The sequence below is a fragment of the Sarcophilus harrisii genome, chromosome 5 (genome assembly GCF_902635505.1).
Source record: "Sarcophilus harrisii chromosome 5, mSarHar1.11, whole genome shotgun sequence".
Lineage (NCBI taxonomy): Eukaryota > Metazoa > Chordata > Mammalia > Dasyuromorphia > Dasyuridae > Sarcophilus > Sarcophilus harrisii.
The window spans coordinates 109,587,568-109,603,992 of NC_045430.1; the positions used below are offsets into that span (position 1 = coordinate 109,587,568).

General features: G+C 36.0%; 1 protein-coding gene across 3 annotated transcripts in view; it reads left to right on the forward strand.

The window, feature by feature from the left end:
* Positions 1-410: 410 nt before the first annotated feature.
* The window catches only part of RIMKLB (ribosomal modification protein rimK like family member B), a 101,116-nt gene continuing 85,101 nt past the window's right edge, over positions 411-16,425 (forward strand). The window contains exons 1-2 of one of the 3 annotated variants that reach the window (XM_031938321.1): positions 411-1,266; positions 13,439-13,666. In XM_031938321.1, the coding sequence (XP_031794181.1) occupies positions 13,492-13,666 (175 nt within the window). In that variant the 5' untranslated portion in view covers positions 411-1,266; positions 13,439-13,491. Of the gene's footprint in view, positions 1,267-1,302; positions 1,422-8,420; positions 9,684-13,438; positions 13,667-16,425 lie in introns of those variants that run through there. The other 2 variants (XM_031938323.1, XM_031938322.1) reach the window with 2 other exon arrangements.

Sequence of the window (16,425 nt, forward strand, 5' to 3'; positions counted from 1 at the left end):
GGGAAAAGCAATTCTGAAGGCGATGCATCGTGGGGAGCAGATCTGGAGAGTGGGGAAAGGGGGCGGCCGAGCTTTGTCAGCGAAGGAGAAAGGGAAGGACTGATGGAGGGATGGGAGTGGGGCTGGGGAGGGTAAAGAAAAGAGAGAAGCCCTGGGTCTCTCGCGTCCCCCACCCTCCCGGGGAGACGACGAGCGCTTTCCCACTCTCCTTGTCTCCTTTCTAGGGAGGAACGGTTTATGGGCGGAGGGAGAGGCTCGCTCTCGGAGAACTCGAGCTCCTATTCTCTCCCTCCCGAGGCGCGCGCGCCTTCCCTTCTCCGCGGGGGGCGGGGCGGAGGGTGGCGCGCGCGGAGGGTGGCGCGCGCGGAGGGTGGCGCGCGCGGAGGGTGGCGCGCGCGGAGGGTGGCGCGCGCGGAGGCCTCGACGCCGGCCGAGCAGAGACCGGAAGACGGGGTCTCGAGGGCGCAGGGACCACTGCTGCACTGCCCCTTTCCCAGTCCCCTCTGTTCAGTTCGCTAGTTATCCCATCGCCTTGGGCCTCTCCGTCCCGTAGCGCCCTCCCCTTTTTCTCTTCCCCCTTCACCTCGAAACACTTAGCGCGCGCGCAGAACCAGCTCGCGAGCTCGCTTGCTCGCAGGCCTCTATCTGGGGAGGCTAGGGGGAAGCCCCTGCTAGCGTCGCGGGCTCCGTGTGGGAAGCGGGCTGCGTGTGTGTGTGTGTGTGTGTGGATGTGTGTGTGTGCGCGTGCGTGAGGGGGGAGGACGTGAGACCAGAACGCGCCGGTGTGAAAGGGGGAGGGACCTTTTGTGAGTGAAAAAACGTGCTAGAGACGGTGTGTGTGAAAGGGAAGGGGGTGCTTGCTGTGTGTGCGTGTGTGAGAGAGATCTCGTGTGAGAGCTACACCGACTGTGAGTGGGAGCGGGAGCGCGCGCGCGCGCGCAGCGCCAGAGTGTGTGTGAGAGGGCAGGGGACTCTGGCTGCTGGAGCCGCCGTTGCGAGAGGAGGAGGAGGAGGAGGAGGAGGAGGAGGAAGAGGAGGAGAAGGAGGCGGCTCCCCCTGCGTCCAGCATCCCAAGATCCCCCTCCTTCTTCCCTTCAGTTCCCTTCCCTTCTACTTCCCTTCCCTTTCCCCTTCCCTTTCCCGGTCCTTTCCCGACATACTGCCTGCCCGATCGTCCGCGCCCCTCCAAGTGTGGTGATCCCCCCAGGCCCGGCCCCGGCCCGGCCCCCGCTGGCTGGGAAGGGAGGGAGGAGCTGCCCGAGCCAGGTGGGTGATCCCCGCCACCCCATCCCACCCCCCACCCCACCCCGAAAGGTGTGTAAGGGAGCGAGTGAGCGCGAGCAAACAACTGATCGCCCCGGTGAATGAAAGGGTGGGGGAGAAGATGTTGACTCGCTGTGTTCGTGGGCACATGGGAAGAGGTTTGATACTCCTGTGTCTGATAATGATGGGACTGAGTGGTAACCTTGGTGGGGAAGGCGAGGGGTCACCACCATCATCATCCTTTCCTCTGTCTGTAAGGGGGTGTGGTAACGCGGGGTGCGAGGGCTCACAGGGATTTATTTCTCCCACCCCTACCCAGTGGTGGACCATTCTCAACTGCTCTTGCACCCCTCGGACAAATCCCTTTTATAAAGTGTGCCCGAGGGATTCGCATATCGTGCTGGGCTTCTTGCAGTTATTTCTTCCAGACCCCATGTTTTCCTCCATATACATGGTTTTTAGAGTGTATTCCTTGTCTAGCGATGAACTAACCCTTGTTTGATTTTGACACGCTCTTGCCAAAAACACTTAAGACCCCCGTTCTCCTTCATACCCTTCTAATCAAAAAGAAACAAATGGGTTGGGTAAATACTCTCTTCTCCAGGTTTTTTCTGTAAATTTGTAAAAATATACACTTTGTGTATAATAAAATGAATCGGTATGGTATACTCGATATTTTCTTCCATGTGTTATGTGAATACAAATGAGGTTCTTTTTCTTTTGTAAGAGTATCTTTGGGCATATGATACTCTTCCTGCTGTGTTTATAACTTTGATGTGAATTCCTCTGCTTTCTCTTTTAATTTTACAAAGTATTCCCACTTTTCGTGGAGTTGGTTTTTTAGCAAGATTTTTCTCATTTGGAGGCTTGAATTGCTTTCTTGTGTTTCTGTTAAATTTTTATTGCAAAACTAACTTAAAGGATAATTTGTGATTAAAATTGAACAGAAACAATGTAGTGCTACATAAATTGCTTTAGTTTTCTTTTGTTATGACTTTAAAGGGCTTTAAGGCCTTTTGGATTTAAACATTACTTAATTATTCAGTGGCATTTTACTTAATCACTCTGGATCCTAGTTTTCTTATATACAAAATTATGAAGTAGCCGGACTGGACTTTAAGATACTTTCCATCTTGAAATCTAAATCTGATGTTTCACATCATGTCATCATTTCGTAAAATTCCAATTAAATAGGCATAATTTATACCCTTTTCTTGATCTCTAATTCTGAGCTATTTCTGTATTAAAATGACTAGTTGAGTTGTGGGTGGAAAGGTCATTTATATGTGTTTATTCCTTTTGATTAATTCAGTCAGTGTTTTCTTTCATTGATGGAGCTTTGGTCCAAGCAACATGGCTGTTGGTGTTTTTACCTTTCTCTATTTCTCTTTTTCTGGCATCATTTTTTCTGCCCCCATCAGTCATTGAACCCTGCCTGTTTGAGGAGTGGATAGTTTAATTCTGAGGAAGAGACCAAGAAAGAGAACTGTATAATCAATCACTCTCACAAATTTGCAGTCTTTTTAGAGTCTCTTTTCCCTTTCAGCCTTTCCCCCTGCAGGAAGGGAGGAGCTGAGTCTATAACTACTAGGTTGTGGGGCGCCTGGCTAGCATCCACCCATTTTAATAAAGTGGACAATGTCGTATTCCTCTTCTGCTTCCTCTCTAGTATTCCTATTTATGAGAACTTCAGTATGTAAGCATGAAGATGCCATCCATTTTTTTTCTTTCCCTTTTTTTACAATCTTTTTCCTTTCCAGAGGGGATTTATCAGCTATCAAAAAATATTTTTACACCTTCACAGTCTCTTTGTAGAGACACAGGTCATTATCTTTTCCCTACTCATGAATACTCAAAGTAAGACTTTAAAAGTTATGGGATTCCCTTTGAAACAATGGCCTTTTAAAATTCTCTCCCTTTCCTTTTTCTCTAGCTTATCCCTCTGGAACTTGCTACTGGGCTAAGTCACTAGATTCATTCATCTAAATATTCCCCTCCCCCCTGAGCTGAAAGACCAAAAGACTTGCATACAAGAAAGGGATGGGGGAGGGGAACAGAATGGAACTGAACTGAGAGTTGTCACACTGTTTGGGAAGCTGGAAGTAGATTGTATCATTTGCCCCTAGGCATCAAGCTTAAAGATCTAATCTGTGGAAATTGGTGGAGGTAGAACTTCTGAATATACTGTGAAGTGTGAGAGAAGCATAAAGTAAGAAGGGTCTGTCATATTCTATATTACTGATAACTCTAAATGGGAAACTTTAGTGATGAGAATTTAGAAAGGTACTATGTATATGACATGTTATTTTACAAAGAATTTTGAGTCAGAATACTAGAAGATAGTTGCTGAAAATTATTGTATTACTCATTCAAAATCCGATCTGAGGATATTAATAGGAATATTGCAGTTTTTTTTTTATTTTTTTTTCCCTTAGATGGTGAACATGAATGCCAAGAACAAGTTTTAATCTATTTACAGTTTTTACCTAATACAGGAAACAACAGAGTTTGTTTCCTTCTGAAGCTAACTTACCATCCATCTGTAATACAGCAGAGTTGAAATTTGAACCCAGGTTCTCTTACTCCAAATCTAAGTCCCCTCTCCCCCAGTTGTTTAAGAAAAATAAAAGGATACAGATTGATTATGGGTTTTTTTTTTAAAGTGAGAGGATCATTTTGTAATATTTGTAAATGTTTTCTTTTTTTTTTTTTTTTTGCTGAGGCAAATTAGGGTTAAGTGACTTGCTCAGGGTCACACAGTGGATTTGTTCTTAAGATTAAGAAAGAATATTTGTTGTTCTGTTCGTTTTCAATTGTGTCCAACTCTTCTGTGCCCTCCATGTGGTATATTGGTAAAAATACTGGAGTGGTTTCCCGTTTTCTTTTCCAGCTCATTTTACAGATGAGGAACCTCTGAGGTAAACTGGGTTACTTGACTTGTTTGCCCAGGGTTACACAGCTGGTAAGTGTTTTGAGGTCAGATTTGAACTCTAGCTGCCCAAGAAAAAATATAGGATATCACAAATATAAATATAGCCCCTCTTAATCCTCATTTAAAGGTCCAAGCATTAGCCAGGTCTACTCAGAATCTTTATCTTTATATTTTTAACCTCACTAATATGGCTGTTTTTATTTTTCATTTTCTAGAATTGAATTTTGACTTAGCTTCTTCTGACCTTAAAAGAGAAAATAAAAATAGAAAAATTTTAGATGTCACCAATTATTGACAAAACTATATATAGACCTTAAGGAATATACATTTATTTTCTTGTTCTAAAATTGAAATAGTCTTTTTAAAAAAGATTAACTGATCCCATTACCCTTTTATTCAACCAGAGTTGGAGAATTCTACCCCATTCTCATGTAAATTTGTACAAATGTCTGAGTTGATTCATAGTTGTGTACCATATCCTTATTGACTATTGTTCTTAATATAAAGATCTATTGAAGTATGTTTATTTGTTAGCACGAAGTACTTTTCTCCCAAAAATATCCCATATTTCATCTAAAATATCCCATATTTCATCTAGGCATGTTGAAAATGTACTATTTTAAAATAAAATTGTTATCTTTGCAAAATTGTTAGTATTTTACCTTTTCCTCTGTATTTTGTCTCTGTTTCATTTCTGAAGTCTTATTTTATGACATTGTCTTCAAAATAGTTAAGATTATTGAGATAGTACAACTCAGATACTTCTTCTGATTCTTTGAAGTTATTGAAATTACTTTATATATACTTTGTATTTCCTTAGGTTGTATATAGCCTTTTCTGTCCCCACCCCCAACATAAACTTTTTGGAGAGCATGGCCTTTAAATGTTTATCTTTGTATCTCTAGGATTTAACATATTCCCTTGATGTTATTTACAGGGGGGGTAGATTTTAGATCTGTGACTTCATTGGTATCTGAAACTACAAGTTAGGGAACTCCTTTTACTAATAAAAAGAATGATAACTCTTCTGCAAATTTATGGTGTTAGTGATTATTGTTTGGGGCACCGAGTTGCCCAAGGTCACATAGCTGGCTTGTTCAGAGACTAGACTTGAACCTAGATCTTCCTTAAATTTATCTACTATGCAACACTGCTTTTCTTGTAATTTTTCGGTTAAAGATTCATTATGATTGTTTAGAAATAATGTAGTATTTCATATTTGTATGATAAATTTATGCTTATGAATTGTGTATATTACATGTATTAACAGTCTCCATTGGTTAGTATTATAACTAGTATTAGCTTTGATATGTTGTTTAACATTTTAAAAAAAGAAGTATTTTGTGAACATAGTAGATTCCTAATAGATGTTTGTGGAATTTAATTGAACATAGGAAGGTGGGAGTTGCTAAACCAGATCAAACTACATGTGTTCTTTTTATACTGGTGTTTCACCTTTGGCAGCATTTCAGTTTTTGATGCTTTATTAGAAAGCCAGATTCAATTTTGCTAAATTGTTCATTTGTCCACAACAGCATTGGATTTCTTTCCTTGTGCTTTCTGGTCTTTAGGTATCAGCTTGTTCCTTTGATACAGGATTAATTTAGTAGTATTCTATAAAGCCCTGGGCGCCAGTAACAGAATAACTGTATAGCTTAAAGGGTAGGGCTACATATAGTGTAATGTTTATTGAGCACTTCAAGTTTGTTAGGCATTCACAGCTCTAGGAACATGTTTAGATTTTCACCAAAAACCAGAGAAATAGATTCTTTGTTCCAAACTTTCCTCACTAAGTGGTTGAAAACATCTTTTCAGGTAGCATTTCAGAAACTTTGCTTTAGTTAATTTGTTTTATGCAATCCTGCTATTTGGGTGGTTTTCAATTACTGTGTTTACTATGAAATAATACCTTTTTACTTGAATACTCAAATGGGAATGCATAAAAGTTATTTGTCCATGAGTGATATTCTTGTGTCCTTAGATCAGTTCTTAATTTTCAATAATAATCATTTATCAAAAGTTTGCTCTGTGAAACACTACTAGGCTCTCTGAGAACAGAAACAAAAATGCCTGCACTCATAAAACATTTAATTTTTCTCTTTTGTACTCAAACTATTTTGAAGGATTAGTTGTCTTACATTCATAGTCTTATTTTTGTAAGAAGCTTTTGACTGAAAATAATAATTTTTTTATTATGTAAAGAGCAGGTGTTTATTATTGTTCTTCCAAGGGGCTAATAGGTTGTGATATATGAAGGGAGTATATCTTGTAAAAACCAAAAGGGGAAGATTAATGTTAACCAGTATTAACTCTGACTATTATTATTAAAAATATTTTTAATTTGAAAGTAAGAATGGAAATATTATTAAAGAGAAAGTAAAAAATTTCTAAGATCCTTGTAAAAAATCTCACTTCTCTTCTTGTTCAACTTTATAAGTTCTAGTGTCAATAGTTTTCTTTAATCTGGCTTCCCCTTGATGTCATCTTTATCTTCTTGTTTTTTACCTAAGTCTCTTGTTGTGAACCTAGGCCTAGTTCTGTGTCTTAAATTGAAGAAACTTTTTTTAAAAATGTGGTATTGATGCCTTTTACACTTGGGTCTCACTTCACACTTCCTTGAAGACCATGGAGATAAACACACATACTACCCCAGTTTGAACTCCTCTTGAGACAAAAATAATTAAGAAGTAACATTCAATACATTGACTGCCTTCTGATAAATGTATCCTATTAGTTTCCCATCTCTGTATCAAGATGAAAATGTGATGTTATTCTTTTGGTTTTCCTTATTTCTTTTATGTCAGTTTGTACAACTCTTTCTATGTTTCTCAGAGTTCAGAGTTTCTCAGAGAATTTAATAACTCATTATCCTTTCCTATTCCCTAGTGATGTTCCATTATATTCATGTATTATAGTTTTTTTTTTTTAATTTCCTATTTGATAGTCATTGTTTTTAGTTTTTGCTTCCTATGAAGGTGAATTCTAGGAAGATTTTGATTTGTATGAAACCTTTATTTTCACTTTTTATATTCTTTGTAATGGTATTATGTGGTCAAAAGGAATGAATAAATTAGTTACTTTTCTTGCATAATTTATATTGATATCCGGAATCATCATTGTAACCCCTTCAAAGCTTTCCCAACAGCATATCAGTAGGTATTCCTATTATCCCTCCAACATTTTTCACAAAATGAAGTATAACACCATTTGTAATGTGAATTCCTCAAACTTTTAATGCCTTGGATCATGTTTTCATGTAGTCATTTGCAGTTTGCAATTATTTTTAAAACTGCTCATATGCTTTGGCTACTTAATAAAACCAGGAAATAATTCTTGATAGCATGTATTTTTGTCACTTCCTATGTATTTTGGACAATAAATATCCATGATGTTTGATGCAAATAATTTATTACCACTCTTATGTACATTTTTCCAAAAGGTTTTCAAGTTTTATGTAATCTCCATTGTCTGTCTTTTATGATTTCAGTGTTTTCTTGAAAGTCAAAATAGAAGATACCAGATTAAGGTTCTTTTATGAAGGTGTGATTGGGTCTACTAGAAAATTGGTCTGGGGCAGCTAGCTAGTTGATGCAGTGGATAGAGCACTAGTTCTGAAGTCAGGAGGACCCGAGTTCAAATTTGGTTCAGATACCTAAGGTGTCCTAACTGTGTGACCCTGGGCAAGGCACTTAATCCCAATTGTCTCAGGGAAAAAAAAAAAAATTGGTCTGCTGCCCAAAAATTATACCACAAAGAATTTTTTGAAATTTGGCAATTTGCCTTCTGTCAATACTCAACAGTTTTGAAAGGAGTTGAACTTTACACTCTCTTTTGCACAGTAGTTCTCACTCCCTACTCCCCTGCTATCTTCTCATTAACCACTTTTTGATCTTAACCAGAGACCATGTCCTGGAGGTTTAACTTTTTAATCTCTTAAACTTCTGCCTTAGAGGATTTCTGCATTCTCTTTCCTGGTCTCCATTGACCAGGCTTAACTGACCAAATCAGTCTTAACTGTTCCTACTAGAAAATCTTACAGTTTTTACTAACCTATGCACCCATTGACAATCCATGTAACTTTTCAGACTAAATTGTCCCTTACTGACCACTGCTCTGTGTTTGTCATCGATCTTTCCCTATTAGAATGTAATCATTTTAGGGTCATAGCTGCCTCTAGGTTTGTATTTTTATTCCCAGAATTTAGGTTTGGCAGATTCTTTTCACTTGGCAAGCATTTATTAAGTGCCTACTGTCAGGTACCTTGGTAATTAAGTATAGAAAGTATAAAGGAAAGCAAAAATGGTCCCTGCCCTCAAGGAGCTTACAATTAACTTAACATGTAAATATACTTAAAGTTACATAAAATAAATGTGAATTAACTTCTTAAAGGTTAGAGAACTAGCTGTAGGAAAGACCTCATGCAGAAGGTTGCCTTTGAAGGAAGCTAAGGATTTTGAGGGGCAGAGGTAAGAAGAGAGTACATTACAGGTATGGAGAAAGTTCAGAGGCATAGAGAGGGCTGTTAGAATTTGAGAAACCGGCAAGAATGCCATTTCATCTAGATATAGATTGTATGAAGGGATTAATATGAGTTAAGGCTAGAAAGCTAAGCTAGAGTCAGTTATCAAAGATTTCAAATAGAGGAGTTTGTATTTGTGCAAAAACAATAGGGAGATGCTTAGAGTTTTTTTGAATGGTAGAATGATAAGATCAGACCTCTATTTTAGGGATATGGCTTTGGCAGTTGTGTAGACATGAACTGAAAATGTGAGAATTTAAGGCAGAGGAACCAATCAGAAAGCTACAATAATCTATGTGAGATGTGATGAAACTATGAACTATGGAGGTCACTGCGGGGAAAGGGAGAGGATGATGAAAAACACTTTGCCAAGATAGAACTGACAAAATTTTGGTTGCTGAATGGCTGTATATATTTGAGGATTTAAGAAAGACTAAGTTGTGAAGGTGGTATTGCCCTTGATGCACAATAGGGAATTTTGTAAGTAATGAATTTTGAGAAGATGACAAGTTCTGTTTTTAATATGTTGAATTTCAGTTGCCTAGAAGATGTCTAGCTTGAAATAACCAATATATATTTTTAGTGATTTAGGACTGGAACTCAGGAGAAAGACTAGAGTTGGATATATAAATCTGTGAGTCATCTGAATAGAGATAGTAATTGAATCCATGGCAACCAATGAGGTCACTAAGAGAGTGTATAGAGAGAAGAGTACTCAGAACAGAGGCTTCCCAATACATCCACAATTAGGGGGTGGTATATGGATGATGATCCAGCAAAGGAACAGTGAGACAGGTAGGAGGAGAGCCAAGAGAGAGCAGTATCACAAAAATTTAGAGAGGAGAGGGTATCCAAGAAAAAAAAGTAGTCAACAGTGCCAAATGCTCCAGAGAGGTCATGAAAGATGAGGACTGAAAAAAAGCCATTGGTTTTGGCAATTAATTCTCCCCTTGGCCACAGTTGTGAAAGGTATCTGATCTTATTCTCTCCTAAAAATATTAAGGTGTGAAATTTTTTATTCAGGTCACATATCCATTACATTTACTATGGCATATTAAGGTGATGGACTAATCCTAATTTCTGCCTAAATTCTGCCAAATTTCAATTTTCCCAGCAGTTTTTCCCAAAAAGAAGCATATCATATCATAAATCTAAAGCTGGAAAGGATCTCTACTTTGTAATTGAAGAAAATCCCAAGAAAAGTAAATAAATGACTTGACCAAGGATACCCATCATTAATTGATATATTTGACTTTCTCTAACCCCAAACTACAGTTTTCGTTTATTTTTGTTTCTTGCTTATCCAGCCTGGTCTGTTCATTTACTTTTCAATTTTAACCAGTACCAAATAGTTAATGATGTTTGATGATTACTGCTTTATAATAAAGTTTGAAATCTTCTAAAAGTGTCAAACTCTTTTCCTCCTCCCCCCCCCCCCCAAAAAAAAATTTATTTAGAATAGAGAGTATGTCTCTCTTTTATTCTAACTTCTTTGATATCTCTCTGGTTAGACTTGCTAGTTCCTCCTTGAGAAATCTACCTTTTATGTTTTCCCTAATTTCTTTGATTGTTGTTCTGGACAATTCTAGAAATTGTTTAAATTGCTCCTGTTTCATTTCAGGTGGCTTCATAGAATAATTTATGCTATTTCATCTTAATCATTCTGATTCATTATCCTTTGTGGAAGGTACTTGGCCATTGAAATGTATTTTTTTTTCATGCTTGCTCATTTCTACTCTTTTATTTGTTTTAGTCAATCATTCTAGTTTTTCCTGTGATGTCCTTGGTGAAAACATACTTATTAGCAATTTATTTCTCTCAGAATTACCGTCACTCCATTGATGTAATACTCTTCTCCCCCACCTTTAGAATCTATTTTGTGTTCTTGTGTTTGAATGAGGTCTGTTTCCTTCAGAAGTAACATCCCAAGAGGGTAAGAGGGTGACTGTGAAGATTTCTTCAGAGCATCATGGATCATAGGATCTTGTATTTAGACCTAAAAGGGACCTCAGAGACTACTAGTTCAATCTCCTCATTTTATAGGTGAAAAAACTGACCTTTCCTTGACCTCTTTCGAGTCAGTTTTTTTAATAGTTTACATTTTTCCCATAATTTTGATTTTGTTTCATTATTTATTGTCTCACAGGGTATTAATTTTCCCTTAATCTATTTTGACTTTCAGTGATTTCCTATTTTGACTAAAGTTTAATATTATTCTCTTATTTTTTCTTTTACTGATTTCCAGAGTTTTTATTTTATTTTTATTTCTTGATTCATTTCTTAACTATTTCATGTAGTTTGTAGCAAAACTATTTTCTTTTTCATCTCTGCTTGCAGTTATTATGAAATTACTTTCCTCTTCTAGCTGAAGTACTACAGCAACAATAATTTTTTTTATACTAGTTAAGATCATCTCTCTAACTTCAGTTCTTGAATTAGGACTTTATGTCAAAGGTAGATATACACTCTTGCTGCTCTTTTGAATGGGATGGTCAGCCTCCCTTTATTCACAAGAACCTTAGTTCCTATGCTTGCTTCCCTTCAATTCCTGGAGTTCTCCTTGGATAGCTGAGGTCCAGAATGGGTCTTTAGTACCTTCTATGACATCTTAGGCCAGAGCTCTAGGGACCTTGAAGCCCTGAGTACATAGACTGTCCTGGTCAAAGATATATATAATCTATATCTATCTATCTATAAATAGATAGATAGATAGGTTTTATTCTATAGATACACTGTATTGATTGTCATCATTCCAGATAGCTGCTTTTGAAAGTCCTCAATGTAGGTTTCTTACTACCCTGAAATTTATTTAGGTTAACCCTCCATTCTTGCTGCCTCCAAATATAGACTACATGTATGTCTCTAGCCTAAGTGTTTTTACTGGGAGGCTTCTGGTTTATTTTGTGCCTTCATGTTGGCTATATTAATGACTTCCCTTTTCTATTGCCCTTGAGCTTATGGTTTTTTTTTTCTTTTTCTTTTTCCTTTTTTTATAGCTCTGGATGGAAGAAGTCACTTGGTTATAGTTTTTCATTGGATCTCTCCGTATCATTATTTGGTTTAGTGCCAAGTGCAAAGTTTTTGTTACTGATATGTAGGATCTGGACAGTTTACTTCTCTTTCAGGCAGCCATATTCACCAGGATTTCACATTCAATTTAGCAAACATTCTCCTTTTGATTTTCTAACTTTGTTTTTACTTGTATTCCTACTATTTATCTGATCACTACTGATTCCCTTTGCTAGTCTATCATGCACTTTTGTCTTTTTTTTTGGGGGGGGGGTAAATATCTCTGTGTCATCCCCAACTTTAATCTTTTCTATTCCTCTTTCTAAATTGTATAATCCTGAGAAAACTGAGTCCAATATGGAGTCATATTATCATGTTATCTTTTCTCTGTGGACCCTCATTGTTCCTTTTACTCTTTCTTGATTAACTATCACATTGATTTAGTAATTTTTTTTCCAAATGTCTCTTTTCTCCTGAGTCTCCGTCATTGCTCCATCATCCTCATCAGAAGATCTTTAATCTTTCTTGACTGAAAAAAAATTTTTTCATCAAATACAGATAATTATCATAAAATCTTTCACATTTTCAAGTAATCTCCTTTTCTTTCTCTAATCCCTGAGGATCCCTGAGGTGAGTTGTGTTTTCTCTTTGTCAAATTCACTACTATACTCTTGATGGGATTCCTATCCATGAGTGAAGAATAGTATTCATACTTAAGAAGACATTTCTAGCTGTTGTTACTGTTGGAATCCTTACAAAGTGTTAACTCATTAGAGTTGATAGAGACAATAATTATCTAATTTAACATGGTACTTAGCAAATTCTCTAACTCACTAATGTATTTAAGTACTCATTGGAGTTCAGAAGTATGGGAGATTTAATTTCTCCCTTGGAGGAAGAGTCAACCTTTTCACCCAGCATAAATAGAGCTTCAGTGAGCTAGTCAGATCAGGAAGTGGAGTCAGATTCATTCCATTTTCCAACTTTGTGCTGCCTGGAGGCTGAAGGACAAACCTTTGGATTTGGAGACATTCCGAGGGAGCTCTTGGAACCAAGCTGAGAGATAGGCCACCAAGAAAACTAACCGGGCTATTTTGGAGGAAGCAATAAAAGATCTCAACTTTTAACATCTGGCTGCATTTGGGATGATTATTGATCTGAACTGATACTAAGACTACCTCTAGAAAAACCTCCCCAAGAAACCTGCTCCCAGAGAGAGCCATTATATTATATAAAAGAAGAGAAGACCACATGTTACTGTTTCTCATCTTTTGAAAAATGCCATCCTTATCCAGAGAAAGAACTAGACTGAATGTAGATCAAAGCATATACTATTTTCATTTTTTTTTGTTTTTTTTTTCTTGTGATTTTTCTCTTTTATTCTGATTTTTCTTTCACAACATTACTAATGTGGAAATATTTAAAATGATTGTAAATTTTATGACCTATATCAGATTGCTTGCTGTCTTGGGGAGAGGGCAGAGGAGGGAGAAAATTTGAAACTCAAAATCTCATAAAAATGAATGTTAAACTATCTTTACATGTAATTGAAAAAAATAATATTAAGTGAAAAAATTAAACTTTCTTATCTTTCTGGCAATAAATTTTTTCTTACCTATTTGAATAGCTCTAATCAGCAAAATACAATATTTCTAGGTATAAAATGAAACTCGTTCAAGTTCTTAATAATGTTTTATGTTTTTCTTTTCTTCCAGAGAGAGCATAAATTAAAGAGAATATAATTCAAAAGAAGGAAGACCAAATCAAGATGTGTAGTTCTGTTGCTGCCAGATTGTGGTTCTTGACAGATCGTCGAATCAGAGAAGACTATCCACAGCAGGAGATATTACGAGCTCTAAAGGCCAAATGTTGTGAGGAAGAGCTAGACTTCAGAGCTGTGGTGATGGATGAAGTTGTATTAACAATCGAGCAAGGGAATTTGGGTAAGAATATGCCTAAGGGAAGGAAATAATGATTTTGGTTCCTTTGTGGAAGAGTAAGTATTAATAATAATTCAACATTTTCAAAAACTAAATGTGATAGAAAGACTTAAAGAAACCCATTTTCCTAATGATAAAATCTCTCAACCTTTGTAATAGACCTCTTTAAAGAAATTAGTGAAAATCTATTTAATGGAAATGTCATAAAGAGATCCTTTATAATAGAATAAGAAACAATCCAATAATCTAAATCTAAAATAATACATTAGTTTCTTTAATTTCTGCTATATTTTCTTTTAGTGAATATTCTGCAGGCTAATTTTGAGGACAAAATTTTGATAAAAAATGTCAAATAGTTCCAGGGTTGAATAGAATTTGCTTGGGTATGCATGTCTGAAGATGTCTTAATATCTGTTTTTTAATATTGTCACATTTGTTTCCCATTAGTAGAAATGATGAATGCCTTGAGTTGACTCAAAAGCCTTCTTTGCTAGATCATCCTCATCTTTGCTCTACATAAGGAGGTTTTATATCCTTATGCTTTACCCCATAAGTCAGTCCTTGCCAATTGGATTTGAATTTCTGCTTTAGCAAAATGTGACTTCCTCTTTGGTCTTTTTATTAACTTGGAGGCTTTTACTTGGGTTAGGAAGTGCTATATGGTGACCAAATGGATTTGGAATTTCTGGTTGGTTTTCACAAAATTTAAATAGTAAAGACATAGGAGAATTAAGATAGTGTCCAGGCCACTTATTTGTCTCATGATTTTAGACTCGCAATGAGAAGTTACGATTCCATTCTCTTTTTTCTGTAAAATGAGAAAGCACTTTTAAAAATGATATTAATTTTCTTTATTCTATTTTTGAGGATACTTTTTAAACTTAGGTATTAATTTACTTTCCTTTGGAAACTGATGTATTAAATGACTTCTTGTCATATATAACAACACTGGTATTGGTATTTAAAAAGATAAGACTTTTGCTTCCATGGAAAGTTTGATATCACCAAAAGAACTTTGCAATTATCTTTCACCAGAGATAGAAACCTTTCTAACTTTTAAAAAATCTTTATTACTTCTCTCACTGTTTCATAAAGTACTTCTGCTCATAATTTTCATTATCTTTCTCATAAGGTTTTATAATCTAGTTTTAAAAATATTTTTATTGATATATTTTAACATTGATTATATCCCAATAAAGTCCTCATTGTGACTTGCTATTAGAAAAAGTTAAGCAAAAGCATTTACTTTAACTGTTGTGACTGACAGTATTTATATTGGTTTCTACTTTTATGTAATTTAATATTTTTTTAAAAGAAAGGAAGTATGTTTTAAGTCCAGTCATTTGGAAGCAAGATTGGCAATTTTGTTTTTCCTGAATTCGGTTCCTTTAGTATTTTTTTTATTTATACTATTATAGCCATCATGTGTTTTGGTTATTTGGTCAGCTTTTTTCCTTTCTCCATTAAATTAAGTCTTGCCATAAATTTTTTAATGATTCTTTGTATTTGTCATCTCTTTTAGTACAATAACATATTACATTCATCTGGGACAATTTGTTCAGCCATTTTCAAATTGTAGTTTTTTGTTAATAGTACTGATATAAAGTCAGTGACTTTGAGGGTTAAACTCAGAGTTGGTATTGTAGTATCAAATCAAAGAGTATAAAGAGTTTGTTGCCTTTTTTGAATAATTTCAGGTTGTTTTCCAAAAAGAATGGGCTTGTAGATAGTATGCCATCTTCTTATATTCCCTCTAATATCTACTATTTTTGTCTTTAACAGCTTAAAGCACATGTTATATACCACACCAATAGAGCATTCTTTCCTTATTGTTATTAATGGTTTGCATGTCTTTAAAAATGGTTCATATCCTTTTTTACTAATTACTTTTTGAACAAAAACTTAAATTTTTTTATTTATATCAATTCTCTATATAAATTTTTTATGGTGGTTGTGGTGCTTTCCCCCCATTCATATTTATCTAAGTTCATTGACTATATTTGTATAAAATCCTTTTAATTTTGTATAATCTTGTCTGTTATCTTTTGACTAGTTACAGATTTTTCCTCCAACTGTAGATGTAGAAGAAACTTTTCTCTAAATTTTTTAATAGTGCAGCCTATTTTTTTGATTCATTTAATGAATCTGTTTATATACTAAACTTAAGTGTTGCTTTTGGCTGTTGTTGCATCCTTTGGTAAGGAGAGCAAATGTTTGCCAAGTTAAGTGGTTTCTTGATTCTTTTGGTGTCTTTTTTGTATGATTCACTTATGTTGGTTAAACTTTCTTAGGAAATGGTTATAATCTGTCAGTATTTTTAAAAATCTGCAGCATGTTTTTGGCATTGACATACTGTTTAAATAGCTTAGAATAGAATTGTCTCAAAATGAGACAATATCTTATTTTCAATTTTATTTTTATTAGGTCTTGTTTTTAATATTTACTCAAAAGAATTGATGATCAAACCATATGTATAGAAGCAGTGTATACAAATGACTCCTGCACAAGTAAAAATTTTTTTCTTCTTTGTTAGACTGTAGATCATAATGATTCCTTTGTAGTCTATAAATTGCTGACATAAGTTTTCACCTTTTGTGAAAACTTGTTTTTAGAATTCTAGAGCTTGACACTCCACCCTACCCACCTCCACCCACTCCACCCTACCCCCCCACCCATCTGCAAAATAGACATTCAGATATTTGAAATTGGCTATTGTGTCCTGTTCTACACCATCACCACTCCCACCTCACCCATCATTAGTT